General features: G+C 41.1%; 2 protein-coding genes across 16 annotated transcripts in view; one reads left to right on the plus strand and one right to left on the minus strand.

The window, feature by feature from the left end:
- The window catches only part of LOC138748492 (protein tyrosine phosphatase domain-containing protein 1), a 32,903-nt gene extending 5,502 nt beyond the window's left edge, over window positions 1-27,401 (plus strand). Inside the window, exons 2-13 of one of the 2 annotated variants that reach the window (XM_069908814.1) lie at window positions 1,603-1,748; window positions 5,811-6,163; window positions 7,596-7,676; window positions 8,534-8,652; window positions 11,379-11,516; window positions 13,151-13,743; window positions 16,739-16,948; window positions 18,469-18,612; window positions 23,329-23,430; window positions 23,755-23,835; window positions 24,453-24,563; window positions 26,118-27,401. In XM_069908814.1, coding sequence (XP_069764915.1) covers window positions 5,985-6,163; window positions 7,596-7,676; window positions 8,534-8,652; window positions 11,379-11,516; window positions 13,151-13,743; window positions 16,739-16,948; window positions 18,469-18,612; window positions 23,329-23,430; window positions 23,755-23,835; window positions 24,453-24,563; window positions 26,118-26,267 — 1,908 coding nt within the window. In that variant the 5' untranslated portion in view covers window positions 1,603-1,748; window positions 5,811-5,984 and the 3' untranslated portion in view covers window positions 26,268-27,401. The remainder of the gene's footprint in view (window positions 1-1,602; window positions 1,749-5,810; window positions 6,164-7,595; window positions 7,677-8,533; window positions 8,653-11,378; window positions 11,517-13,150; window positions 13,744-16,738; window positions 16,949-18,468; window positions 18,613-23,328; window positions 23,431-23,754; window positions 23,836-24,452; window positions 24,564-26,117) is intronic. The other variant, XM_069908815.1, reaches the window with a different exon arrangement.
- arsa (arylsulfatase A) overlaps window positions 1-27,408 on the minus strand; it is an 87,243-nt gene that overhangs the window by 19,020 nt on the left and 40,815 nt on the right. For 6 of the 14 annotated variants that reach the window (XR_011348066.1, XR_011348075.1, XR_011348062.1 and 3 more), the window contains 4 exons: window positions 22,480-22,626; window positions 20,149-20,351; window positions 17,050-17,159; window positions 5,260-5,391 (listed from right to left, as the gene is read on the minus strand). The gene's annotated coding sequence lies outside the window, so the exon portion shown is untranslated. Of the gene's footprint in view, window positions 1-5,259; window positions 5,392-13,900; window positions 13,988-17,049; window positions 17,160-20,148; window positions 20,352-21,309; window positions 21,446-22,479; window positions 22,627-27,408 lie in introns of all 14 variants that reach the window. The other 8 variants (XR_011348072.1, XR_011348067.1, XR_011348068.1 and 5 more) reach the window with 4 other exon arrangements.

A 27,408-nucleotide genomic window follows, 5' to 3' on the forward strand; every position in this document is an offset into this window, starting at 1 on the left:
CTCCCTTTTAGAATAGATAACCTTTCCTTTAGAGAATGGGAGAAAAAAGGGCTCAAAAGAATAGAAAATTGTTTTTCAGGAAATAAATTACTATCCTTTGAACAAATGAAGGATAAATATAATATAACTCATGATACAGTGTTGGCATACTACCAACTGAAATCCTACTTGAAAGACAAATTGTGAAGCAGTCAGAGGTTACCAGAGGGAAGTAATTTTGAATATGTGATTACAGATACAATGATAATCAAAAAATTTATAACATATATATATTAAACTGTAAGAAAAGGAGAATGAGGAAACAAATGGTAAAACTAAACAAAAATGGGAACAAGATTTAAACATAAAGATAAAGAAGAAAACATGGGAGAAGTTATGCTCTGGAACTATGAGAAATACAATAAACACGAGGTTACGTATGATACAATATAACTGGATACACAGGCTATACATTACACCTCAAAAGTTAAATAAATGGGACCCAACAGTATCTGACAGATGTTTTCGTTGTAAAAAAGAAATGGGAACAACAATTCATGCAATCTGGACGTGTGAGAAAGTGAAAAAATTTTGGGAAGATCTAAACCAGATATTAAATAAAATTACAGAAAGCAATATACCAAAAAACCCAGAGATCTTCCTCCTAAGTAACATAAAAAACAAAGAATTTGGACTTGATTTGGATGGTGCACAAAAAAGATTTGTTAGGATAGCCCTAGCTGTAGCAAAAAAATGGATTATGTCAGTCTAGAAATTAGAAGATAACTTGAGAATACAACAATGGTATATAGAAATGAATAAATGTATTCTATTAGAAAAAATAACATATAATTTAAGAAATAATATTGCAATATTTGAACAAATATGGGAGCCATACATGAAACACAATAGAGAAAACCTACCGGGGACATCTATCACCTAAAATGACAGAAGGAGAAGGAAATGAAAAGAATTGACTCAATGGGATTTCTTGTTATTTTTATTGAGTGACAACATTGTTTGACTGGTTTAATGTATCTTAGATTCTGTACTTTAAATGAATGGGAGGGGAGGTAGGGAGGGTGGGATGGGAAGGGGGGGGGGAGGAAACGACACTGTATATATTTGAAAAGGAAAATGTATGTATCTTGATCAATGTGGTTTATGGTGTGAAAAATAAAAAATTTTAAAAAAAGAATAAACAGTTTAAAAAGCAAAAAAAAATTACTCAGTTTAATGGAAACTATTTCCAATCACTTTTATCCCTCACACTCAATCTTGCAATATTTTTAAGAGTTTGAATTGTTGAGCATGCATCCCTCTACTTTTTCTAATTTTGAGGAGGGCTCAGGCCAGAAGTGTTGGTAATATCTTTACCTCCAAGGATGCTGCGAGACCAGCTTGAGTTCCTCCAACATTTCTGTGTTTTTACTTGGATTGTTGAGATTCTATAATGCACTGGTGAGACCTCACTTGGAGTACTGTGTACAGTTTGGGCATCTTATTTGAGAAAAGACATGCTGGTATTGGAGAGGATTTAGAGTGATTTATTAGAATGATACTAGGCATGAAAGGGTTAGCATATGAGCTAACCCTTGTTTTCTCTTCAACTGTTTTCATTAGAGTACAGAAGGATGAACGGTGACCTCAGAAGCATTTTAAATGCTGAAAGGCCTGGACAGAGTTGATGTGCAAGGATTTTCCCACGGTAGGGGAGTCTAGGACAAGAGAGCACAATGTCAGAATAAAAGGGCACCAATTTAAAACAGGTAAGAAAAACTTCTTTAGTCAGAGGGTCATGAGTCTGTGGAACTTGTTGCCACATATATTAAAGGCAGAGATTGACAGGCATTTCATTAATTAGGGCATCAAGGATTACAGGGAGGAAGCGAGGAGATGGCCGAGTGTGTGGATGGATCACTCATGTTTAGAATGGCGGAGCAGACTTGATGGGCTAACTTCTGCTCCTATATCTTGTGATTACAATCTCAAGGTGATGACTCCCTAGTCTCTTGTAACTCCTGCCCAATGTGCTGTAAAGTGGGAGTCCAAACTTCCTTTGTTTAGTAGCATTATCCATAATTAATCTAACTTAGTGCTGTTGAACATTTATCACCAAATAAACATAGTAACTGTGGTAATAACTGTCAACCACACACATTAGTTTTATTAGAAAATGTGCAATACAATAATATACACCTTGTGGTAAAGCATCAAAATTAATTATTTGAAAGTGGTATCCAATTAGTCCAATTCTGCTTATATTTCCCTTTGACATTTACTTTGTTCGTTTCAAGTATCATGACTTTTCTGGGATTCAAGTTAGATGCCACTGATACCCTCATCATAACTTTGCTTCCTCTATTTTGCCTTGTTCCTGGCAAGTTTCTCTGCACCATAAAATCTATCCAGGCTCTGAAATTTTCCTCCCAAAATGTATTACTTAACATGCATTTTCCCATTTTATCAGTCAGTCCATATTTCCTGGTCTGTTATTATTTTTCCTAATTTCTTTGCCATCTACATTAAAAAATGCTGGAGTCCTCAAGTTTAGAAAATTTAAAAATATTTAAAAGAACAGCACCTCTAATGCGAAGCCCAGGAAAACTCTGTCGTTTACCTGTTGTTTGAAAAACAATTCTCTATAAGTGTCATTTTTTTTTTGGTCTCTTATTCATAAAGGCAATCCCTTTAATCCTACAGATTTCAATTTTACAAATGTACAAGATGGGGGAAAGACTAGGCCATTCAGTCTCTCGAACCTGATCTATCATTTAGTGAGATCATGGATGATCTCATTTTAACCCCAATTCTGCATCCCATCTACCCATAGTAACATTTTACCTCTTGCTCATCAAGAATCTACCTCTGCCTTAAAAATATTCAAAGTCTTTCCTTCCATTGCACTGAGGTAGAGTTTGGAATACATACAACATTGTATATATTAAAAAAATATATTTTATACTTTTAAATTGAGCCTTATTTCTAGATTCTCCAACACGGGGAAAATGTCATCACCACATCCACCAAGTCAAGGCCCTTCAGGATATAGGTTTCAATCAGGTCACTTCTACATTCCAATGGATATGAACCCTACTTTGCAGGCCAATCCTCACATTCCAGGTAAAGGCTAGCAATCACCTCTCTGAACTGCTTTGAATATATTTGCATCCTTCCTTAAACAATGTGACACGTTTTATACAGTTTTCCAGATGTGGTCTCACCTTGCGTAACTGAAGCATAACCATCCTATTTTTGTACTCAATGATTACTTGCTAGTGGGCTTCCCAACTATTTCCTCTACTGGGAGTTGGGACTTTGCAAGCCATGCACTTGCACAACATTAGAGAGTTTGTAATCTCTCACCAATTAGATAAGCTGTTTCTATCTTTCCGGCCAAAATCAAGAATTTCACATTTTCCCACCTGTCTCTTTCTGATGTTCTTGTATCTACCCACAAGTTATTTTCTGCCATCGGTAAACCTGGCAGTCATGACTTTGTGATATTGGTTCTATTTTTTGTAAAGATCCTGTATGCAATACAACTTTATTACCCTTATCAACTCATTAATTCATCAGCGGACTCATTAAGGTCAGTCAGATCAGAGTTTTCTTTGGAAAATCTCTGCAGGGTTTTATTTATGAGCAAACAATGAGTTGTTGGAGGAACTCAACAGGTGAGGCAGTATCCATGGGTAGAAATGGTCAGACCACATTTCTGGTCAGGAACCCTTATTGAGACTAAAGTAAAAAGGGGTAATATTTTGGAGAGGCAAAAGAGTTGGGAGGGGCCTAACAGTGATGGGATACTGGGCAAAAGGTGCAAGAGATAGGAAGAGGGGAAAAAATTAAAAAGTAAGAACAAGGTAGGGGAAATAAACATTGGAACCAAATAGAGGTTTCAAATCAATGTTCATGCCATTAGATTTAAGGCTGTCCAGGAGGAATACAAGGTGTTGCTTCTTAAGATTATGTTTAACCTCACCCTGATAATGGATGAGGCTGAGAACAGATGCATCAATGTGGGAATGGTGAAGGGAAGTGAAATGGTTGGTTGCAGAAAGCTCAAGCCTAGATCCACAGGCAGATGTTCAGTGAAACAATCACTCAATCTGTATTTGGTCCCACTGGTGTAAGAGAGGCCACACCACGTGGAGTAGATTGTGTTTACAATCTTCGATGTCTTTTGAATACTTCTCAAATTAATTTTCACTTACTAGTTGTCTTACAACTTGCCTTTGCTTTAACTAGGTTCTCTTTCTCTTTATTTTATTTCAGATTTGTATGATATCCTTGCTTATAGCTATTTTGACAATGACCTCCAGCAAAAGCACATGCAGAACATTCAATCTAGCCATAAGACTCTTTTGCATTTGGTACCTTGTCAACACACCCTTCCTTTGTCCACCAATTTACCATTTACATGTCTGGAAATCACATTTTATTTAGTTTTCCTTTCTATTCACTCTCACCATCCTTCCTATTTGTTTCACTTCCCCTCTATAATTCATATATATATTAAAATTTTGCATTTTTAGTCCTACTCTTTAGCTCTTCTTTTGTGTAAATTTATTTACTGTGTACAATCTTTTTCCCTTCTGCACGAATAACTGACCTTTGCTTCCAATCCATGTGTACATTTACTTAATAAACATTGATTAAAATTCAGTAATCAAAGAAATAAAAAGCACAAGATAATCTTAAAAGAGCAAGATTTTACTTACCCCTGTTCATGATTACCAGACCTGCAGTCAATTCTCTAAATTAACTGATCACCAATGTAATTTGGCACACATGGCTAATGATTAACAATTGCTGACCCAGATTCCAGTCATCCAGACTCCCAATTTAAAGGCTAAATATTGGCCAACATACTCAGTGAATCTCCTCCCCTTCTTTGAATAGTGCTGTTGGGTATCTTGCATTTACACACAAGGTCAAGGAGGGAGTGGGGGAGAAGTGGGTGGTGAATGCAGGAGTGGCAGTTTACTATGTCTTCTGAAGATTGAATATCTCAGTGCTCACCTGAATCATGAGCATATTTAAAGCCATACTCAGGCTAGCCCTATGGATGATACTTTTCTTACCACGGGCCAAATACAGGAGGCACAATCAACCAACCAAGCACCAAATGGAATCAAACTCGAGGCAACACTGCTCGTGCAGCTCACTGTCACATGGCCTGACATCCACTCTGTACCATTGTGTGTGACCATTGATCACTGAAACACAAAAAGTCTTTTGAAAGTTCTGGGCTCCACACACTGAATTTGAACTCACCTCACCGCCAGAGCAGGATCCAACACTTCCAATGAACTAAGCTCTTCATCTTCCAAGGATATAAATTCTGAACTGTGCAGAAAACCTCTTGGAGACATCTCAATAATCACACATGTAATCGGCACTGAAAGTCTGAAGAGCAGAAAGAATGAAATATCTAATCATCTTTTTGACATTCTCCCAAAGTCTGTGCCAATGTTGGGGATACCACTGAGCCCAAAATGGAATCATTTTGAATTAGCGTCTGAGGAAGATTATTTGTCAGTTATCACTTGAATAATGAATTTCTTGGAGTATTTCAACCATCCAATCCTAACCAATTAACTTCTGGAGACAATCAGTGCTCCACCTGACCAATCAGTTTCTGTAAAAATAGGTTTCTATTTGACTTGAAAATAATAAGATATATAGAATAAAAATATTATGGTATAAAATGTGAATCTAAACTTTTATTCTTTTGTGTTTCCTTTTCCCCTTTCCTCCCCTTGTTCCTTCCCCTCTCCTCTCCTCTTTTTACTTTCATGGTTCCTCACCTCTTCTTTTCCCCATAGCTAAATGTAAATTTTAAACTTAACTACTTATGACATTGGTATCAAGCTAACATCTCCAGTGACCCCCCCCCCCCCACCCCCCACCCCCCTCTGTGTGTCTCTTACTCTGCACTTCCTCTTTTGTCTGCTTGTTCTGGTTTAGAATTGTTTGGAACTTTCCTCTCCTCACCTGTCATGACCTTGCAGATCCCCATCCCACGTCCCACTTACTCTCCAGCTCGAGAGCATCTCATCAAGGCAGTGCCACCCCATCTGATCTGCTCTCTGGTGTGTGGAGGGAAAGAATGTCGCTATGAGGGACCTGGTGACTGGAGCTTGCAGCAACAAGCAATCCGGGGCGTGTTCTCAGCATGGTAGGTCAGTCACAGAAACGTATATCCCCACAAACATCAGACAGGTTACGAGGGAGCCGAAAGTAGGAAGTAGGCAGAGGGATTCCAGTTTGGCAATAGTTTACTGGAGAAAGGCACAGAATGTAAATATGCATGGAGAGTAATTTTTTTTTAAAAGTGTAACTAAAGAAATGCTGTTGAATAAATGTGATTTGCAAATTCTGGAAATAATCAGTATGTGAGAGTGAAGGAAGAGGAAATATTGAAAGGATGGGTCAACATGCACATCAATCAGAATGGCCAATGCGAAGAAGAGGCTATTTTACCAGACATGCCAGTGCTAATTCTTTTGAAGAGAAATCCCATCTCTCTTTCCTGCATTCCCACAAATACTTTCATTCAAACATCCAATTCGATTTCATAAGTTGTTTTAAATTTTCTTCAGTTAAGGAGTACCTTCCACATTCCAACAATTTGCCACATTTCTTTTTAGCTCTGTTCACCTCTGCATCTTGTGTAACTTACTTCCATGTCCTCATCACTGGCTCTCCTCTTATTATTTTAAACACCGACTAAATCTGCACTGAGAACAACTCCAGCTTATCCAGTGCGTTTTATCCACATCCTAGGAATCACTCCATTGAATTTCCTTTCCATGCATTTCAAGACCTTATCATCACCATGGAATTCTGATCCCTAGATTTTACCACTTTAATCCATTTGGAGCCTAAGCTTGATTTAAGTTCTTTTGTATATAAAATCACTTAATTTGTTTATAAAGCTAAGGGTTCAGCTTTTCTATTTGTCCTCTATTTAAGTATTTGTTCAGTATAAATATTGTCAGGTCTCCCTGTTCTATGAGTCTCTTGAAAATTTTAACTTTTAGTTTTTTTTAGACAAATATCATGGTACCAGGCTATTTCAGCCCATGTCCATGCTGCTCAATTTACACCAAATTAACCTACATCCCCAGTACGTTTCGAACGGTGGGAGGAAACTGGAGCCCCCAGGGAAAACCCATGCAGCCACAGGGAAAATGTACAAACTCCTTACAGACGGGCGCTGTAAAGACATTGTGCCAGCCGTGCTGCCCTTTTATAATATGTACTATCTATGAGGATGCATTGCAGAAAATCTCCAAGACTCCCAAACTCAGTCCCACTAACACTTAGAATACTGGCAGTAGACGTACTGGAAGACCTGACTGAAGTCACATACTACCCTGACTTGGACGTATATTGTTGGCCTTCATTACTAGAAGAGCAAACTCTGGAACTCCCTGTTAAATAGGACAGTGGGAGTACTTCACACCATGCGGAATGCAGTGATTCAAGAAGGTGGTTCATCATCACCTTCTTGGGGGCAATTAATGATCGGCAATAAGTGCTCTTCTCGCCAGCCACCATCTGAGTGATAATGAAGAAAGATGATGTATCTCCCTCTCACTCTCCAGGGTTACTGAGGACATTCTGGCCATGGCAAGGCCATCTACTCGTCTCATTGAGAAGTTCAGCATCATCAAGCAGTTCAAAGGGTAAGTGTTGACTAGAGGACTGTGGCACCTGTTATCTCCTCCCTCTCTGATAGCTACCCCTTCCCCAGTTCTTGGCCCTCATCAGTTACCTATCCCCGCCCTCTAGTGATCCTCCACAAAATTCTGATTGTCTTTATTTGTGTCCTATTCTTGACACCTCTAGTGATCCCTTGATGTATCACAGTCTTTGGTCTGTGAATTGTTACTGGTGTTAATGTTATTGGTCTAATTCCAGACACACTGAATGTTATTGTGTGCAGTTCTGGTTGCCCAGTTATAGGATAGATATCATTAAGCTGGAAAGGATGCAGAAAAGATTTAAAGGGATGCCAGTGGTCTGCAGAGTAGGATGGATAAACTGGACTGGACTGATATCCCTGGACTGAGGGAGGGCATGTATAGAAAACTATGAGGGGCATAGATATGGTAAATAGTCTGAGCCTTGTTCCTAAGGTAGGAGAATCTAAAACTGGAGGGCACAGATTTAAAGTGAGGGCAAAAGATTTAAAAGAAACCTGAAGAACACCTTTTTCACACAGAGAAACAAGCTGCCAGAGGGAGTGGTGGGGCCAGGCACAATTGTAATATTCAAAAGGTAATTTAAATAGGTGCATTGATAGGAAAGGTTTTCAACGATATGGGTCAAATACAGGCAACTGAGATTAGCGTAGGTAGACAACTTGGTCACCATGAATGAGTTGGGCCATCAGGCCTGATTCCATGCTGTATAACTCTACATTTTTTTTTCTTTTTTAAGGGTGTAAGATGAATTGTGATCCCCCTCCCCCCAGCACAAAGATGTGATTCCTATTAGCTACAGTCTATAGAAAACAAAATTGTTATCCTTCTTTCTACAGGTTAAACATCAAATCTGTGATAAATCTGCAGGTGCCAGGTGAACACAGTTATTGTGGAGACCCCTTGGAGTTAAAGAGTGGATTTTCATATTTACCTGAAGTCTTCATGGAGAATGATAGTAAGTTCTATTGCACAAGCTCTCAGCCTTTTGAAGGTAGCAAAATGTCATTACCAATTTTCAGTTGGAATGATAGAGCACATTGATTGTTACCTGCCATATTAGCCTTGAAACTGCTTCCATGGGCTATGAAGCCAGGTGTGGTTTGCTGAGAACCCAAGGGCTGCTGGCTCATGACTCTCCAACCCATCCTCCTTTTGGGTGAGACTTTCCTTTGGCAACCAAGTCAGTGACTCAGGGAATGGAGATGAGGTAACTGCAAGGCCACACAGAAACTCTAACCCATAGCACCCTGCTGCTGTGTGCAGATGGTGTGTTCCTGTTATGGGATTCCACAAAACAAATGGAATATCTGATAGAAAACTTTGACCCTTTCTAATTTAATATGGATTTAATGCAGGATGTGTCAGATTCTGAGAATTGGAATGGAAATTTTCTTGATTAGCCATAACCTATTTATTGCAAACTTGAACTTGGGTTAAGAAGCATCCTTAATTAAAGGTAAGCTTGATTCAGTTGAGAGCTCCAAGTTAGGTCTTGGTTTTAGCCTCTTCAGACATCTGAGCATACAAACTGCTCTAAAGCCATTGGTGGCTATCCATCTCACACCGTTACACCAATTAGGTGCAAGTTTTCCCCTGTTACAACAGTGACTAAAGTTCACCAATAACACTAGACAACAATTTTTTTGAAAGTTTTTTGCCCCAAAAAAAATTTGTGGATTATAATAAACAAGTCCAGATGAACACAAAGATAATTTCAGATTTGCTGTACACGTAGGAAGTCACAGTAATATTAAATGAATGTTAATGATGCTGTCACATTGTGTCTGTTCAACTGACTTAAAAAATGTTTTGCCGCTGATTTTCATTTGTACTCAGCATCTGATGCCTCTCGTGTCAGTGTCCAACAATAGTCGGCCAGCACTGATGGATTCCAGTTGCCTTGATACCTCTATTCCATGGTCACAATATCCTGGTGAAACCTTTCACCACGTTCGTCACTGACTGCACCAAGATCAGCAGGGAAGACGTCCCAGTGTGAAAGCCGAACAAGAATTTTCAACGACACGCTGCACTTCATGGCTTTGTAGCTTGAAGCATGTTGTCAATCACCTGGATGTAGGATGGTGCTGTGTAGTTGCCAAGAAAATTCTAAACAACATCCTTAGATGCCTTCCAGGCCTAAGACAATATTTGCATAACACTTGCACTGAGTGCATGCCCAGGGGTGCACTAAAACAGCTTGCTTTGTGGATAATATACTTGTGGACATAAGATGACAGGAATGGGCGATGCATTGGCTGCATTGAGAGAGAGGGGAAATCCAACTGGCCTTGGGGTTCTCATTCATAAATGACAGGCACTTCCTACCTATTTCAATTATGTGGCCAGGAATCCTCTGTTGGTTTACCAAAAAGGCAACATCACATTGCGGCTCAAAATCGTACTGGAGTCACATTAAAACTGTCATAGCGTAGTTCAATGGGCAATTAATAAGATGCTTGATGGACTCGTTGCATCACGTTTTGGGCTGGGACCTTTTCTCAAGACCCATATCACTGAATGAAGTCTCTATGAAGAGTCCTGGCTTGAAACGTTGACTGACCCATGGAGGCTGCCTGATCTGATGAGTTCCTCAGCTTCTCATTGTTTGCTTTAGATTTCCTCCGTTTCTCTACAGCAATGTAATTTCCAAACTATTGAATCTAAGCTGCTGTAACTGCTGTGGATGCTGTCTGCCTGGAATGGGAAACGTTTACCTTGCTGAGTCTAAAACGAGGTGCCAGCTCTCTACTTCTCATGTTAACACAGCAAACAGCATCTGCTGGTGGCAGAAAACGGCTGATACTGTGCGATTTCCAAGCCATTAATTAAAAATCTCCGTTTCTATTTACACTTGGCTCAGCAGAATGGTTTCACATTTGAGAGATTGAATACACAAAGCTAGCTATCACTTCGTCACAACAGGGAGTAGGGGACTGAGGTCAGATTGGTGTCTGGGGACTCTTGCTGACACTAATTACCAGGACTGTAAAACTCATGTTTTATAAATGATTATCTTAATTTTATGCTGTGTATAGAATATCATTATAATTCAATGGTTTAATGGAAGAGGCCTCCCGGATTAAATTACTCTGAATTTGCTTTTGTTGCCACTGTGCTTGAATCTTATCAGGTTTAGTTCGTCAGGTTCAGTCTGGATAAGAAAAGGGGAAAAAGTAGTAGAGGAGGAAAAAGATAGAGACAAAGAGGGAGAGACTGGCCTCAGATGGAATTTCATCAAATCTTTGAAATATTTCATTAAATTATTATTTCATTTCTTGCTGATAATTTTATGTTTGGGTGTGAATGTCTGTGCAGGTGTTTAACATTAAATTGGGATAAGGTGCACATTGTTGGAAAAAATTGTTCATGTGCCTGGTAAATGTGTTAAGTGTCCAGTTGGTGCCTGAGTAACTGGCTGATGCTGGGGCAAGTTATGAGATCACTTGAGCAGTAAATATGAGGCGGTATTTGATGGTGGCCAAAAGACAGTGAGGAGGATTGCTGCAGGTTATATCAGTGCTGTGTCACTGTGCTACAGACATTTCATTAGTTGCCTGTTACAAGAATATTAAATTACTGTATTAGGAGCCAGACATCTTATAGATTGTTATTGGAAGGAATTTCCTTTACCATTTGGGAGATTGTCCTTTGATTTCCACTCTGTTTTCTCATTTGCAGTTTACTTTTTCAACTTCGCAATGGCAGATTTTGGAGTATCCTCCCTGGTGTGTATACTGGATGCAGTGAAGGTGACATCCTTTGCTGTACAGGAGGGCAGGGTGGCGGTGCATTGTCACGCTGGACTCGGAAGAACAGGTCTGTCAGCTGAACAATTCTTCTGAGAAGTTCATGGGAGTCACATCAAGTTGTTCAGGCGCAACGATTCCTAATAAAAGGTTTCGGATGCTGGGGAACGGGGTCATTCAAATCTAATGTCAATAGAGGAAGGCTATGGAGAAATGTGATGCCTGAATGGTTGGAATGAGCTGAGAAACAGATCAGTTGTGAGACAGTTGAGGAATCAATTCAACGTCTGCAAGACTTCCTCCTATTTATCTGAACCCAGACAGTTTTCATATTCATAGTGTCATATTCATTCATCCATTATCGAACCTTGTAGTGTTAACCACTTATTGGCACTAAGGTGGCCACCTTCCCCCACCCCCCAAGGTGACTCCCCCTTCCCTGTACCCAGATTTGCGAAACTGGCTACTGTTATATGTTCTGAAACAATGAACATAGCTAGTGGTGAATCAGTCACTGAGTCCTGTTCCCTGCATCTTTGGCTCATGAAAACTGCAGAAGACAGGCCAGATGGGCAAGGTTGAATTGGGTGACCATAGATTTGTTAGTCCCATCTTAGATGTGGACGTGGCCCCTTGAATCATACGGAAATCACAACATGGAAATTAGGCCATTTGGTGCAATGGTTAGTCAATCAGAAGTCAAAGGTTAAAATTATTGATAGATGTGTGCAAAATGAGGAAAATTGTTTTAATTTGATCGTACTGAATATATGCGCCTGCTTGTTTTTGCTTACACCGAAGCAAGGGCCCTGGCCCGAAGCGTTGGTTGCCTTTTATGGGTGCTGCATGACCTGCTGAGTTTCTCCGGAACTCTTCCACAGCATCTGCAGATTTCCTGGATATACAAGGGTCTGACCTGTTGGTTATGGTGGTAGCCTTCATCTCTGCCTGCTCCAGACTTTCCATTCCCACCCTATAAGTATAACCCAGTGACTGTCACCACCTGGCCTCTGCACTCACCAACTTCACCAATGAATTCACAGCCTCACAACCATCTGTCAAAAATAAAAAATAATAATTTTCCTGTCCTGAATCTCCTGTACGCAATTTCATATTTTGGTTTCCTCTTCCTACCACATTTAATTCCAGGAATTCTATATGACCTCTGTTGCAGAGGTTTGGACTTTATTCCCTGGAGCGTAGAAGAATGATGGGAGATTTGAAACAGTATACAAAATTATAAGGGATATAGACAGAGTAAATGTAGGAAGGCTTTTTCCACTGAGGGTAGGTGAAATACAAACCAGAAGGCATGGGTTAAGGGTGAAAAGGGAAAAGTTTATGGGGAATTTTAGGGGGAACTTCTTCAGACAGAGAATAGTAGGAGTGTGGAATCTGCCAGCTGAAGTGGTGAATGTGGGCTCAATTTTTAACATATAAATAAAATTTGGGAGGGGTATGGTGGGCTAGGGACTGGGTGCAGGTCAGTGGGACGAGGCCGAATAATAGTTCGGCACAGACTAGAAGGTCCATCGGGCCTGTTTTCTGTGCTGTAATGTTCCGTGGCTCGAACAACGCTCCTGTGAATTTTATTAGAATTTCATCCCAATAAAAGGGATTAAATTCTAGCAGCACTGAGTGTGTGAAGAAGTACATATTAATGAATATTTTCTTCCTATTGTCCATTTCCTTGTTCTCTGACAGGAGTCCTGATTGCATGTTACCTGGTTTATGCCACACGGGTCAGCCCCAGTGAAGCTGTACAGTTTGTTCGGATCAAGCGTCCCTTCTCTATCCAGACCCGCACTCAGATTGACCTGGTCTTTGACTTTGCCCAGTTCATTGACTCTCAAAGAACAGTTTTCACAGGTGTGAGTTTGCACATCCCACCCATCACATTGCAACAGTATCTTTATCGCCAGCAACATCTCCTGCACGGCTACGAAGCACGGCAGCTCAAATACGTGCCCAAGGTAGTGGACTACGCCTGCAAGAGGCTTCTGCAGATAGTGTTCAATCAGCAGGATCGAACTGCGGTACAGGTGGAGAAACAAAAGGAGATGAGCGAACGCATCATGACTCTGGACATCAGACACACTATCACTTCCTTCATGCCCTTTCCAGAATTTCAACAGCCTGTCGACCCCGACAATGTGCTGAGGCCTCTCGTGGGTGTAGCTGGTTCATGGACATCAAGCATCTCCACAGATAGACATACAGAAATTCAACTCAGCAAATTATCACGGTCCCTCAGTGACTCCAGGCTCTTCAGAGCCACTCGCCTGGATCAAGCACAGGTAATCAGGAAATGACAGAACTTGGTCATCATCACAAGACAGTATCTGTACTGGGCAGTGAGTTACAAGCTGAGATCAGATCTACATGTTTAGACGGCATTTAGAGGACAGCAGATATGGTGTGAAAATTTGACGGAAGGGTAAAGGTGGTACTTACCATCTGATTGCGGGTATCTCTGAATGTAGTCTGCGACAAGTTAGGGTACATAAACTAAGCTCAGATACTCAACAGATGAGACAATTCCTGTGGTGAGAGGTACAGTTAGCCTTTCAGATCAATGATCTTTCAAGAGATTTTCTATGTCTCTCACAACACTGTCTGCCTGACTTGCTGATTACACTGGGCAACAATTTTTTTGAAAAGGTTTGCTTCTTGAAAATAAAATATGTTGTCATATTTATCTCTCCCAATCTAAGTGGAAAGAGCCTATTCGCATTTACTTGGTCTATTCCCCTCATAATTTTGTAAACCTCTATCAAATCTCCCCTCATTCTTCTATGCTCTAAGGAATAAAGTACCAACCTGTTTAATCTTTCCCTGAAACTCAACTCCTGAAGACCCAGCAACATCCTAGTAAATCTTCTCTGCACTCTTTCAATCTTACTGATATCCTTCCTGTAGTTTGGCGACCAGAACTTCACACAGTACTCTAAATTTGGCCTCACCAATGTCTTACACAACCTCATCATAACATCCCAACTCCTGTACTCTATACGTTGATTTATGAAGGCCAAGATGCCAAAAGCTTTCTTTACAACCCTACCTGTGACGCCAGATCCCTTTATTCCTCTGCGCTGCTCAGTGCCCAACCACTTACTGTGTATGTCTTACCTTGGTTTGTGCTTCCAAAAAGCAACACCTCACACTTTTCTGCATTAATTTCCATCTGCCATTTTATGGCCCATTTTTCCAGTTGGTCCACATCCCTCTGCGAGCTTTAAAACCCTTCCTCACTGTCCACAACGCCTCCAATCTTAATGTTATCAGTAAACTTGCTGATCCAATTTACTACATTCTTTGGCTTGGCTTCGCGGACGAAGATTTATGGAGGGGGTAAAAAGTCCACGTCAGCTGCAGGCTCGTTTGTGGCTGACAAGTCCGATGCGGGACAGGCAGACACGGTTGCAGCGGTTGCAGGGGAAAATTGGTTGGTTGGGGTTGGGTGTTGGGTTTTTCCTCCTTTGCCTTTTGTCAGTGAGGTGGACATTATTATCCAGATAATTGACTAACAACAATGGCCTCAGGGCTGATCCCTGAGGCACAACCTAATCACAGGCCTCTAGTCTGAGAAGCAATCATCTGCTATCACTCCCTCTTCTCCCATTCAGCCAATTTTGAATTCATTTTACAACACTCCATGGATGCCTAGTGTCGGAACTTCTGAACTAATCTCCCATGTGAGACCTTGTCAAAGGCCTTACTAAAGTCCACAGCCTTTCCTTCATCTGCTTTCTTGGTAACCTCCTCAAAAACCTCTATAAGATTCATTAAACATGACCTACCACACACAAAGCCATGCTGAGTATGCATAATCAGCCCTTGACTGTCCAAGTATATCCGATCTCTCAGAAGACCCTCCAATAATTTACCCACTATTGACGTCAGGCTCACCGGCTTATAATTTCCTGGTTTATATTTGGAGCTGTTTTAAACAATGGAACAACATGAACTCCCCTCCAATCCTCTGCACCACCCATGGCTAAGGACATTTTAAATATTTCTGCCCAGGCCCCTGCAATTTCTACACTAGTCTCCCTCAAGGTCCGAGGGAATATCAAGTCAGGCTTGGGGGATTTATCTACCTATATTTGCTGTAAGGCAGCAAGAACCTCCTCCACTTTAATATCTATATGTTCCATGCCACTACTGCTTGTTTCCCTTCCTTCCTTGTACACCAAGCTAAATACTGGTGTAAAATAACTGTTTAAAATCTCCTCCATGTCGTGAGGCTCAACATATAGACCACCACTTTGATCTTCTAGAGGACCAATTTTGTCCCTTACTCTTCTTTTACTCTCAACATATTTGTAGAAACCCTTCAGGCTTACCTTCACATTATCTGCTGAAGCAAACTCATGTCTTCTTTTTGCCTTCCTGATTTCCTTCTTAAGTATTTTCTTACATTTTCCATACTCTTCTAGTACCTCATTTGCTTCTTGTTACCTATACATGCTATACACCATCTTTACCAGATGCTAATATACTTTGAAAACCAATCAGCAGGGAAGTCCAAATACGAATGTAAAAAATGAATTTTCAAAGACACATGGCACTTCATGGTTTTGTCTGCTTGAAGAATGTTGTCAATCAGCCAGATGTAGTTTTTTGCTCTGTGCCTTCCAAGGATACCCAGGCCTAAGTCAACATTTGCATAGCACCTGTACTGAATGCATGTCCAGGCATGCTTCAACTGGACCCATACAGCTTGCTTTGTGGGGAATATACTAGTAGATCTACGTTAGGAAAACACAAAATGGTATGTGATAGGAAAATGTTAAAGTCATTTTAATGATTAGCAGCCCAAAATCCATAAAATGCACCCAAAGTGTTAAGGAAGCAAAACCCTGTTTGCCCAGTGCTATTTGATTTCCTCCTCTGTATCCATGGCAGCTGAGGTGTTGATGCTGACCTTATCCTTCTCTTTTTGTAACCAAAGTTCTCCCCTTCACTCTCTTTAGAGCAGTAATTCTCAACCTTGTTTTCCCACTCACGTTCCACCTTAAAAAAATTGAGAACCACTGCTCTAAAGCAATGACATTGTTCCTCAAGGCTGCAGACCATCACTGTAGAGAGATTTCCTGAATAATTTGGTCCAGGATAGTGGTGGTCAGTTCCAGCAGCTGGAAGTGCAGTGATTATGTGTTCTAGTTTTGCGGTGACTCAGTTCAATGTTGGCACAAAGTAGTGAAATGTAGAGTGCTGACAATTTAATGCTTCCAGCACCATCTGAACTGCCACAGAAAATCACTAAAATGCTATAAATTCTACTTTCAGGATGCAATTGGACAACAGTCGATGTCTGTGGGTCAAAAGCGAACCGAGAGTTTTGAACAATTCTTCGGTAGGCCATTGAAATGCTCTGCCAGCTGTGAAGGGAGGAGCAACTTTGCAGACGACAAAAACCAGGCACAGATTGACAAAGCAGCATCACTCATCCTCCCAAAGCGAACAAATTCTCTGCTCAGCACAGGCAGCCTTGTGAAGGTATGGACTGGGTGTTGAGGTGCAGTGAACAGTCATTCTCATGGGGTTTCCTCTTCCCCTCCATTCCCCTTCATGTTCTTTCTGAACGATTAAAGACTTACCAGTTATTTCAGTAACTCTTCATTGAAGCTGTGTATCTTTAGTGAAGTTACCCTGTAGATGTGACTTCTCTCTCGGGTTGCTCAGCCATCTCAGGTGGTGGTGAAAGATCCTACAGAATTATTTCAAAGAAGTTATTCCTGCTTTCCTCCTCATAAATTTGACCCAACTAAACATTAATTATTTATTCTTTTACCACATTGCTATTTGTGGAACATTTACCTTCATAAAAGAATATCAGTGGCTAAAATAGATGTTGGTTGACACTGAAAGTAATTGCAAAGTGACTCCTGTTCCCATTTCTGTGCGATGGCCACACAAAGTGTGTTCTCTGTAGCAGATGGCATTGGATTGTATGTCTCCTCCACACAGGAATTCCTATCTCCTTTGTACCTCCCTTACTGTTCGCCATTTATATTCAACTAACACAGCACAGTCCACCTTGGACTCTTGATAGCCAATGGATGATTATGTTTAATTTTCTGTGGTTTATTTGTAGATTTCTGATTCATCTCTGGTTTAAGTCAGTAAAAAGGAAAGAACTTGCCTTTAAATAGAACTTTGGAATGTTTTCCCAACTAGTCAATGATGTAGCTTTTGAAATATTGCGAAGATAGCTCAAGTTTGCTAACAGCTTGTTCTCACAAACAAGATGAAGTAAATGATAAGATAACTGAAGAATGTTGGATAATGGATTTGTTTTGCCAGGAAAACGGGGAGAATGTACTTTTGTTCATATGCACCTGACAGCGGACAGGATGCATTCCGATTGTCTGTTGAATTCTCAAAAAAGACTGGAATCAATGATCTTTCAACTTTGAGATGAGAATGTGCACTGGGACACATCTGTCTAATCAACATTTAACCACTGAGTGGCACATTTACCCGTAATTTTAAAAATAAATTAGACATACAGCACAGTAACAGACCTTTTTGGCCCACAAGCCCATGCAGCCCAATTACACCCAATCGACCTACACTCCCCAGTAGGTTTTTTGAATGGTGGGAGGAAACCCACGTAGACACAGGGTGAATGTACAAACTCCTTACAGACAGCGCGGGGTTCAAACTTCAGTCCCGATCGCTGATGCTGTAACAGCGTTGTGCTAACCACTATACTAATCACCCCCGTTTTCTCCATAATTAAATAGTTAGATTTCCCAACTGGGAAGCACTTTGAAATATTTCCATTGATCGAGGATCAAGGTTTTAATGGTGCCCAAGTCTGCCTCATTCTTTGCTCCAGCTAAGTGTGTAAAAAAGTGACTGTGTGTCAGTGTGAGCTTCCTGGGGAAGGGGCAACAGGGAAGCAAGGCCATAAAGTCAGGTCTGCTTAGTTCCTATGACAGATTCAAGGCACTGCTTACAAACTACTCTCATCATTTTGTTTCTGTCTCTTCTCTCTTATATTTATTCTTTAGGGTAAAGTCCATAGAAACTTCTCAGTTAAAGAGCATATCAGAAAAGCAGATGACCATGGGTCTCTCCTGGAAATGGTTGCCAGGGCAATGTCAGAAGGACCACAAATAGATGACGACTTGTTGACAAAAGTTCATCTCTGGCAGGTAATGAGCCACTGGAACCATTAATTCATTTAAAGGTAAACCAGTTAGATTTGTTTTAGAAAATAACATTTTAGATTCTAGTGAATAATTAATTTGAGATATATATTCTCTGTTTTGCAGCTCTAGTGTATTAATTAAATGGCGTTGGCTCCAAAACACACAGTAAAACCTGAGCATTTCTTTTTCCCCAGATCTACTACAAACTGACAGAGATTGATTGATGTTAACTAGTATATAACAGCAGTATTGTGGAGAAGAGATGTGTAAAGTATTGTTCACAGGAAAGGAACCAGAGCTTATTTGCACAGAGAAATTTGAGCTAGGGATGACAATGAAGGAGAGCCAGGAATCTCAGCACTAAATACAATGCAACCGAATCAACACATAGTGTGGATGAATATACAGGGCCTAGTACATCTGACTGATTAACTGGCAAGCACAGGATTGAGGTTTGGCCGTAATGATGCCCATTGGAACTGCCTGCCAAAACCTGCTGACTCAACTTTTATGGGTAATTAACACTCATAATGCACTCAGCCTACAACAGGAAACAGACCGTCATCTCAGTAGTCCTTTGATGCTATTTCTGCTCCATTCACCCTACTTGATTTAACCATGTGACCAAATCTTCAAATCCTGCTTTCCTTGCATGTTTCTCCAGGTTATAGACATCTCTGGCATTTGTTGCACCAGCTTTGTGCAGTGTCAAGTTCCACACAGTAGCCACTTTCTGGAGGAAGCAGTTTCTCCTGAATTATCTACTGGATTTATAAATGACTGTTTCATATTCAGTGTTGTAGCATGATCACTAACCACATGCGGACTTGAAGCAAGTGATTAAAGGCTTTAATAACCTAAAACACAGGCACGTCTTCACATGCTGCTGGCCCAGTTCCAAGGCTGGTCTGAAGGGAGGAGACAAGGGCAGCTCAGCTTTTATTGGGGAATCTTGTGAGGAGGAGATGGAGTCAGAGGTGGGCCAGCCTGTACTGGGTTCCACTACATTCGCACCCCACCTTCATTCTCAGTGAAGCTCGTGCGGCATGTTGCTGTGAGTGTGTTGGGATCACTTGTGTTACTGAGTCAGAAGGTTTAGAGTTCAAGGCCCAGTCCAGAGGCTTGAGCACAAAGCCCAGGCTGACACACCAGTGTTGTTCTCAGGGTATGTATGTTACTCTCTGAGATTTGTCACAAAGATGAGAGGTTAGGACAAAAGATTTCATGCTCTCCCAGAAGGATGTAAAGTCCTGAATGGGAACTTCTCACTGGTGGCCTGGCCATCAATTCTAAAATAGTTTATTAAGCCCTTATCACACTGTGGCAACTTGTGCCCAGATTAGCTGGCACATTTTCTACTTTAAAAACACTTACAATACAACTCCAATTATCTAAAATGGTCAGGATTTGGCCCATTTCGCATAAATGTATTGTTTCAGAGAACCGGTTATTTTTTGAAAACAGATCATTTGTAAGTGTTTAAACAACAACAGCAACAAGGTAAGGCTATTAAGCATTAAAATAAAGTTTAATTCTCACCAGAAAATGCTGGTCACTGTCGATCACCAAAACTTCCCCACCAAGGCCCTGTTTATGCCCGGGAGATTGAGTCCGCTGTCGCAGTCACCGAGAGCCTGAGGTCAGCTGCTGCTGAGAGCCCGACGTCTGTTGAAGCTGGCACCAGGGGCCCGAGGTCCACTGCTGCTGCTGTTGGGGGCCTGAGGTCCTCAGTCAGTTCGGCTCTGAAAACATTTAGGATAAATGAGAATTTTGGAGCATCTGATTTTGGATAATCAGTGTTGTACTGTAATTGGCAGTAAAATCCTTCAGGATGTCTTGAAAGAGCCACAGAAAGCCCTTTATAAATGCTTTTCTTTCAGGTAAAGATGATGATATATATGAATGCATGCCATGCCAGGCTGACAAATGCATTCCACTTCCACTCAAAACCAGCACCATCTGATGGCAATAATGATCGCAATAAGCCAACTGCAAATTATGGAAACTTCATACTGCACTAACCTGTAAACCTCCCTCCTAACTGCATCTCTCTGCCTTGGTACCATGGCAGAAAGCAAAGATTTACCCTTCACAAGCACGGTCACTGAAGTATTCGAACCTCTGAGACAGGCCTCAGGACATTTGAACACATAATCCTGAGGGAGTACCTGACTTTTTAATCGATGTATTTTTCGGGATATGGAGATCACTGGGGCAGCTGTAATTTAGTGTCTGCTGCCAACTGTCCCCAAGAAGGTGATGATGAACAACCACAGTCCTTACAGTGAAGGTGTTCCTGCATGCTACCAGGGACTGAGTTCCAAGGTTTAGCCCCAGCAATGGTGAAGGGCAGGCAGTCTATTTCCAGGACAGGAGGATGTGCAACTTGAAGGAGAACCTACAGGTGGTGGTACTCTGTCCATGGCCTTGGTGGCAGAGTATGCAGATTTGGGAGATATTATCAGAAGTGTAGGGTAGCTGGTGTGCATTTCCTCCATCATACTGTCCCTCTGCATTGCTGAGGGAGGAAATTAATGTAGTCAGGTAAGGAGTTGGACTCCCTCAGTGCAGATGATCATTGTCTAGTACTTTTGAAGTACAGGTGGTACAAAGTACTTATGTTGCCCACTTTGGCGAGTTATCAAAAGAAATACGAGCAATTACACTTCAAAAGTAATTTATTCTCTTTCTCTCTCTCACCCTCTCTCTCACACTCTTCCTGTCTCTTTTTCTCTCCCTCTCTCTCTTCCCAGATGGTCCTTTCTCATTAATTTTCCCTTTCTGACTCCCATTCCGCCAATAAAAGCAGAAAATGCTGAAACAGGTCATTCAGCATCTGTAGATAGAGAACAAGAATTAATGTTTCAGGTCAGAAACTTCATTAGAACTGGGAAATTTATTCTGTCAGCATTTCTCTCTCTTTGTTTCATTATCTCAGTTTTTGAATTTCCTTTGCCTCTCTCTGCTCCACCTTCAACCACTCTGTCCTATACATGCTGTAGATTTTTAAAATATTTTATTTATTATTTTCCAATCTTAAACAGCTGTCAACATTATCAATAATTATATTAACAATATCAATTGCAATTTACATTTGTCAATTTTATTTCCTGTAGAGTTCAAGCTTTTTCCATCTCCTTCCCTCCATGCCCCACATTTAATACTTAACACTCAACTCACAATTACACACACTCAGGATATTCACAACAAAGGTACAAAACATATATCAGAGGTTTATAGGTTTGTCACGTGGCGGGTAGTGCTCAAGCTGTTTTCTTCCTGCTCCCCCCGCCAATTAAGGGGCAGACTGGGAAGGTAGGATAGCGAGGCACGATTGTCCACACTATAATTGTGCTCCTATGGAATTTAGGTATAGTTGCCAAATTTTCACAAAAGTATTATACTTTTTTCTTGAGTTGTAATTTTCCTCAGGCAACACAGCTTTGCATTTTCGTATTCCAGCATGCAATGTTCAGGCAGGAGTCGGATTTCCAGGTAACCGCAATGCAATTCATGGCCAATGGAATCATTATGAATTGGATTTGAAATTTGGACAGGTTCATCATGAGACTTATGTCCATTATGTTCCCCAACAGGAATAACTCTGGGTCCTGTAGGAATTCTTTACCTATAATTTCTTTCCAGGGTTTGGCTCAGTTCCACCTTGGGACATGTCCAGGTTGTGTGCACAAATTTTCCTGTCTCAATGCTCCATCTGAAGCATTGGTCTGATAATTCAATTTTTGCAGCGTCATGTACAGCTGGTGAAGGAAGTTCTATTGTACCAGCATGTACCGCACATTAATAATTGCAGTCATGCTGGTCGGACCTGTCTGCTCATCAATCGTTATTCCTAGGTTTGACTCCTACCTCTGCTTTGATTTGTGAAGGCCTGGTTAGGTCTTTCTGCTTGGAGCAAGAAATACATTGTCGAGATGAACTTCTGTGTGTTCCCCCTTCGAATCAGGACCTCTATTTCACTCACTTTGGTAGGGCCATAGTTGGACATAACTTGCCCTGCAGAAAAGATCTTAATTGAAGGTAGCAGTGGAACATCTTACTTGACAGATTGTACTTATTCCTGAATCGTGCAATCATCATTAGCTGCCCTCGCTCATAAAAGTCCTCTACACACCTGATACCATTATGACACCAGGTGTCCAGGATCTTGTTACCCACCATCAATGGTATTAGTCTTATTTGGAGTCAGGGTGTTTTTGGGGACAGAGTCACTTTGATTCCTAAATATTAGTTGTTTTATTCCAAATAGAAATTATTTATTTTAGTAATGGCTGCTTGTTTTCCCAGAAAACAATTTAGTGTCCCACTTATAAAGTCCTCTGCTATCTTCTCACCTACCACGTGCAGGCCAATTTGTGTCCAGGATGGTACACCTCCCCACCCCACCCCCACAAAAAAGTGAGGCAATGTATTCTCAACTGGACTGCCCAATAGTATTTCTTAAAGTCTTGAATTTGTAAACCACCCTGACTATAATGCCAGGTCAATTTTTCCATAGAGACTCTGGCTACCTTTCCATTCCATAGAAATGTCCTTATTCGCAAAAACAAATTTTGGAAGAATCACCAGGGCAATCCCACAGGCAATGTCTGAAAGAGGTACTGAAGCCTAGGCAGCACATTCATTTTAACATAGTGGACCCTGCCCACTAACACATATGCTGTAGATTTAATCAATCTCTGTTCTTTTCTCTTAAAGGTGGAGCTAAATGAGAATGAAGGGGGTTGGGGCCGATTGGGTGGAGAGGAAGACCCCAGGATTCTCAGTGCACTGATGTGGTGCTGGTTGGAACATCTCAAGGTCATTAATTTTTTTTGGATCTGAAGTTGTGAAAGTGGTGAAGTGACTTGAACTCCTGTTCCCTGGGGTATTGGTACAGATCCAGTATTACAACTGCACCACCCTACTACCAATGCTTGATAGAAGCTGCTTGTGTTGCAGGTCCTGAATACATCTGGAAATGTCTGCTGGGAGATGTGCTGGTCAATCTAGCACAGTTCAGTGGACCATATGCCCGGGATGAGTCTGCTACTTCATGAAAGAGGGAAGAAAATCACGGTCAAATGATCAGAGGAGAGGGAAGTAATAGGATAGGTTCTGACTCTGAGTTTATTCCTGATGCAGGAGCCGGTGCTGAGATCAGAGGATGTAATGGCACTGTTGTCTAAACCAACAGAGAAGCATCATCTGCAGGGTTTGAAGAAGGTGGGTTTTGGATTGATACATCTCGTGACACTGAGTTTGTGCATATGAAGTATCAGATTATTTTAAACTCAGACATTCCACGGATGAAATCATAGCAGCATAGGTAGGCATATACAACTCTGACTTGGAAGTTTCTATATGTTTTCATTGCCAGTGGTTCCACACACTGGATTTCATGGTGCCATCCCTTATGGAGCTGCAGAGGTTCACAAAGTCAGCTCATTACTAATTTTTTCCATGGGTAATCGAGGATGATGAACAAATTTTGGTCTCACCATTGTACAATTAAGTTAAAGAGAAATCCACCATCTTTGCTCGCCAGCTGACTGTGCACTGGGAATAAAGTCCTATGCATTCTGGTTCATTGGCCCGTACTCAGACTCTAGCTGCTTTGTGATGGGACTGGGGGATATTATCCTACCTCAGCATGGGTCTGTTAGGGACAGATGAGACTGCAACCCTTATGAGGTCACATGGAAATACTTAGAAAAAATGAATATTGCATAAGGGCTTCAGTCACCATTTTTTGTGCCTTTGTCTGGAAATATGGGATTCTATTTGTTTTGCACCACAAATTGATCTATGAGTTTCCTGACACATTCTCCTACATCTCTCAGAGCCAGGAAGGGACAATAAACTGCATCTTGGATTGCATCAGCAAATTCACTGGCTTGCCCTCCATACTGGAAGATCGTGTAATTCGCCGGTTGATCCTGGCACTAACTCAGGTAGGAACCTTCAATCACTGTCACAGGCCTGATCAAGAGAGAGTGTGGGGGTCCTGGTGGAATAAACTTTGACATTTTAACTTGTATTTCCAGAGGCCTGTGGTGTGCTGTTAGCCAGAATCAGACACACACAAGGTAAAGACTGTACAACAGGCTTTAATCCACAAAGGCTTCCACAGAGCCAGGCTGGCTGTAGCTGCAGTAATTCTGAGTGAGCTTCAGGAGGCCGGTGCAGGTTTATATCCCGGAGGGTGATTGATACCTGACCGGGTGGGGCTTGATCCCTTCAGGCCGACTGATTGACAGCCGGCCAGGTGTTGTCCTGTCCCCTTACACTCCTGCAGGTACAGGTGTTGCCCCCTGGAGTAGGCCGGTGGTGTACCACCACAAGGCCCATGTACTGGGCGGGACCACATGTTCACGCACATATACATGGCGGTGTAAGCACTTGTTTGCTCTTACAATGCACAAGATGTGAACTTTAAAATTTCACTGCTGGTTAAATCTTTAGCTTGGTGGTCATTCTCTCTTGGTTATGGTTTCAAATGCAGATAGAGACGCTGAAGCCTACAAACTCAGTTGACTCACCAGTGTTATTCTGAAGCAGTGCTGCAGCATTGCCAGGGGCTGTCCTTCAGCTGAACTGTTCAAACCAAAGAAAATCTGTCCTTTCAGATGGGTTTAAAAGGTCAATAATTGTATTTCACAAGAGCTATAGAATGCCATCTGGTGTTCAGATGAACACTATTCCCTCAACCAACATAATTTAAACAGACTATCTTGTGACTTACACCATTGTTGTATGAGGGTTCTCATGCACAAACTGATTTAAATGTCCTATGAAGTAAAGAAACCCACCAGAGTACCAATGAATCACATACCCTTTCACATGTTGGAACTCGTGCTCTCTCTCTCACACATACACACACCTCTCTCTCTTACCTCACCCCTCTTCTCTCACCTCCCTCTTTCTCACCCCTTTCTCTTTCTCACCTCTCTCTCATCACCCCCCCTCACACTCCTCCCTCTTAATTCCTCTCTCTCAACCCCTCTCACACCTCTCTCTCTCTCTCTCTCACCCCTCTCTAACATGGGTACTTCTCATTGCTTTTAAATGCTGAATATTCTGCCCCAGAGCATCCTCAGGATCTCATTGAGGAATCAAGATGAAGGCACTGCACTCTCTCCTGCACTGGTTCATTCTCATTGGTTCTATGGAATCTCCCTAAATTTGTCTTCCCCCTTCAATCTGTAGGCTTCAAAATCACCATTTGGCAAGACCAGCTTCTCCTGGTTAACAATTATTTCTCTGTCACCCTTTAAACTGCTCTGTACTGTTGATGGTTAACTTGAACAATTCAATCTGATCCGTGATTCTTCACCTGCTATCCATCACAATGATGCTTAACCTTTCAGCTGAGATATTTCATTTTACTCTTTGACCTTTTGCTTGATGCATCATCTCTTCACCTGGCACCCTTCAATCTGAACCACAGAACTTCCTCAAAATTAACTAAAATAGCAAATGTTATTAATTTTGCTTTATTGTTTCAGAGTGAAGAAGAGAACATGATGCATTTTGCTGCTTTGTCAAATAAACTGAAAATGACTGTCAGGGAGAAGCGGTCACATTATCTCTTCAGTAAAGGGATGGTGAAGACAACAACATTGGTGAAGATATCCTCACATGGGAAAAGCAAATGAAAACAAAATCTCCTGGTTTGAAATCCCACAAACTTTCCTAATTTCTGCTAAATAGAATGGAAACGTTTGTGGAGTTTTTTTTTAGTGAAAGGGAAAGAAAGAGGAATGGTGGGGAGTTACCAATGTTCCTGAAATGAGGCAAGTAACATCTTGAAGCAGAAGCAATCGTCAGGAGGGAGACAATTAAGGAAAGACATCGACATTTTTGATTTAATTTCTCTAAACTGACAACCTTGTCACACCTCCATTGTGAGGTTTAATGGGAGCATTTGGACCTCTGTATCAGAATGTGAGATTCAAACTCTTTCCAAATCATTCAAGTGAGCTGCAAATAGGTCTCCAGCTCTGAATTTTGGGACTACAACCCTGTTAACTGCCCATATCAGGTGCCTGATGATGCCCCCACATCACCCCAACATCTTGTCAGATGCAGAAGCCAATAAAACACTATGCCTGCTCACTACCTATGTGCAATGACTATTTGGATAACCCTAACCCTTACCCTAAAGGTAGTTACAATTAGAGAAGGAGATGATTGTAGGCTCTAGGTTTAATTTTGAAAAGGAGAAATATTATATGGGAATGCATTACTTTTCTCATTTTGCATTTTACTCTGCGCATAACTTATGCTATATCTTCCCTGTAAGTATTTGTTGGAATAGTGTTATGGAGCTTTACTCAGTACTTAACCCTTGTTCCACCTGGAACATAGTCATAGAGATACAGTGCAGAAACAGGTTCTTTGGCTCAACACATTAGCACCAATCATCACTCACCCATTTACACTAATCCTACATTATTTCCAGTTGGTACTTTCCTATATTGCAATGAAATCATCAATGAGGAACCAAGGCCCCTGTCCCATCTTTCTGCTGCTGTTGAGGACATGTGGAGAGTATAAATTAACAACTTTATTATTCCTGCCCTGGTAATTATTTAAAGAATTCAGCATCAACAATGAATTTACTTTCTTCTCTGGTGGCAATTTATTAAATTGTGCTAAAGGTATGAAATCAGTCTATTACTGTGTAATTATATCTGTCACGATTATACCCATCACCGTTTCACATCTATTTCAATCATTATCCTGAATAAACAATGAATCTGTAAACTTGCACAGTGAATAATCCTTGCCTTCCTG

The sequence above is a fragment of the Narcine bancroftii genome, chromosome 13 (genome assembly GCF_036971445.1).
Source record: "Narcine bancroftii isolate sNarBan1 chromosome 13, sNarBan1.hap1, whole genome shotgun sequence".
Lineage (NCBI taxonomy): Eukaryota > Metazoa > Chordata > Chondrichthyes > Torpediniformes > Narcinidae > Narcine > Narcine bancroftii.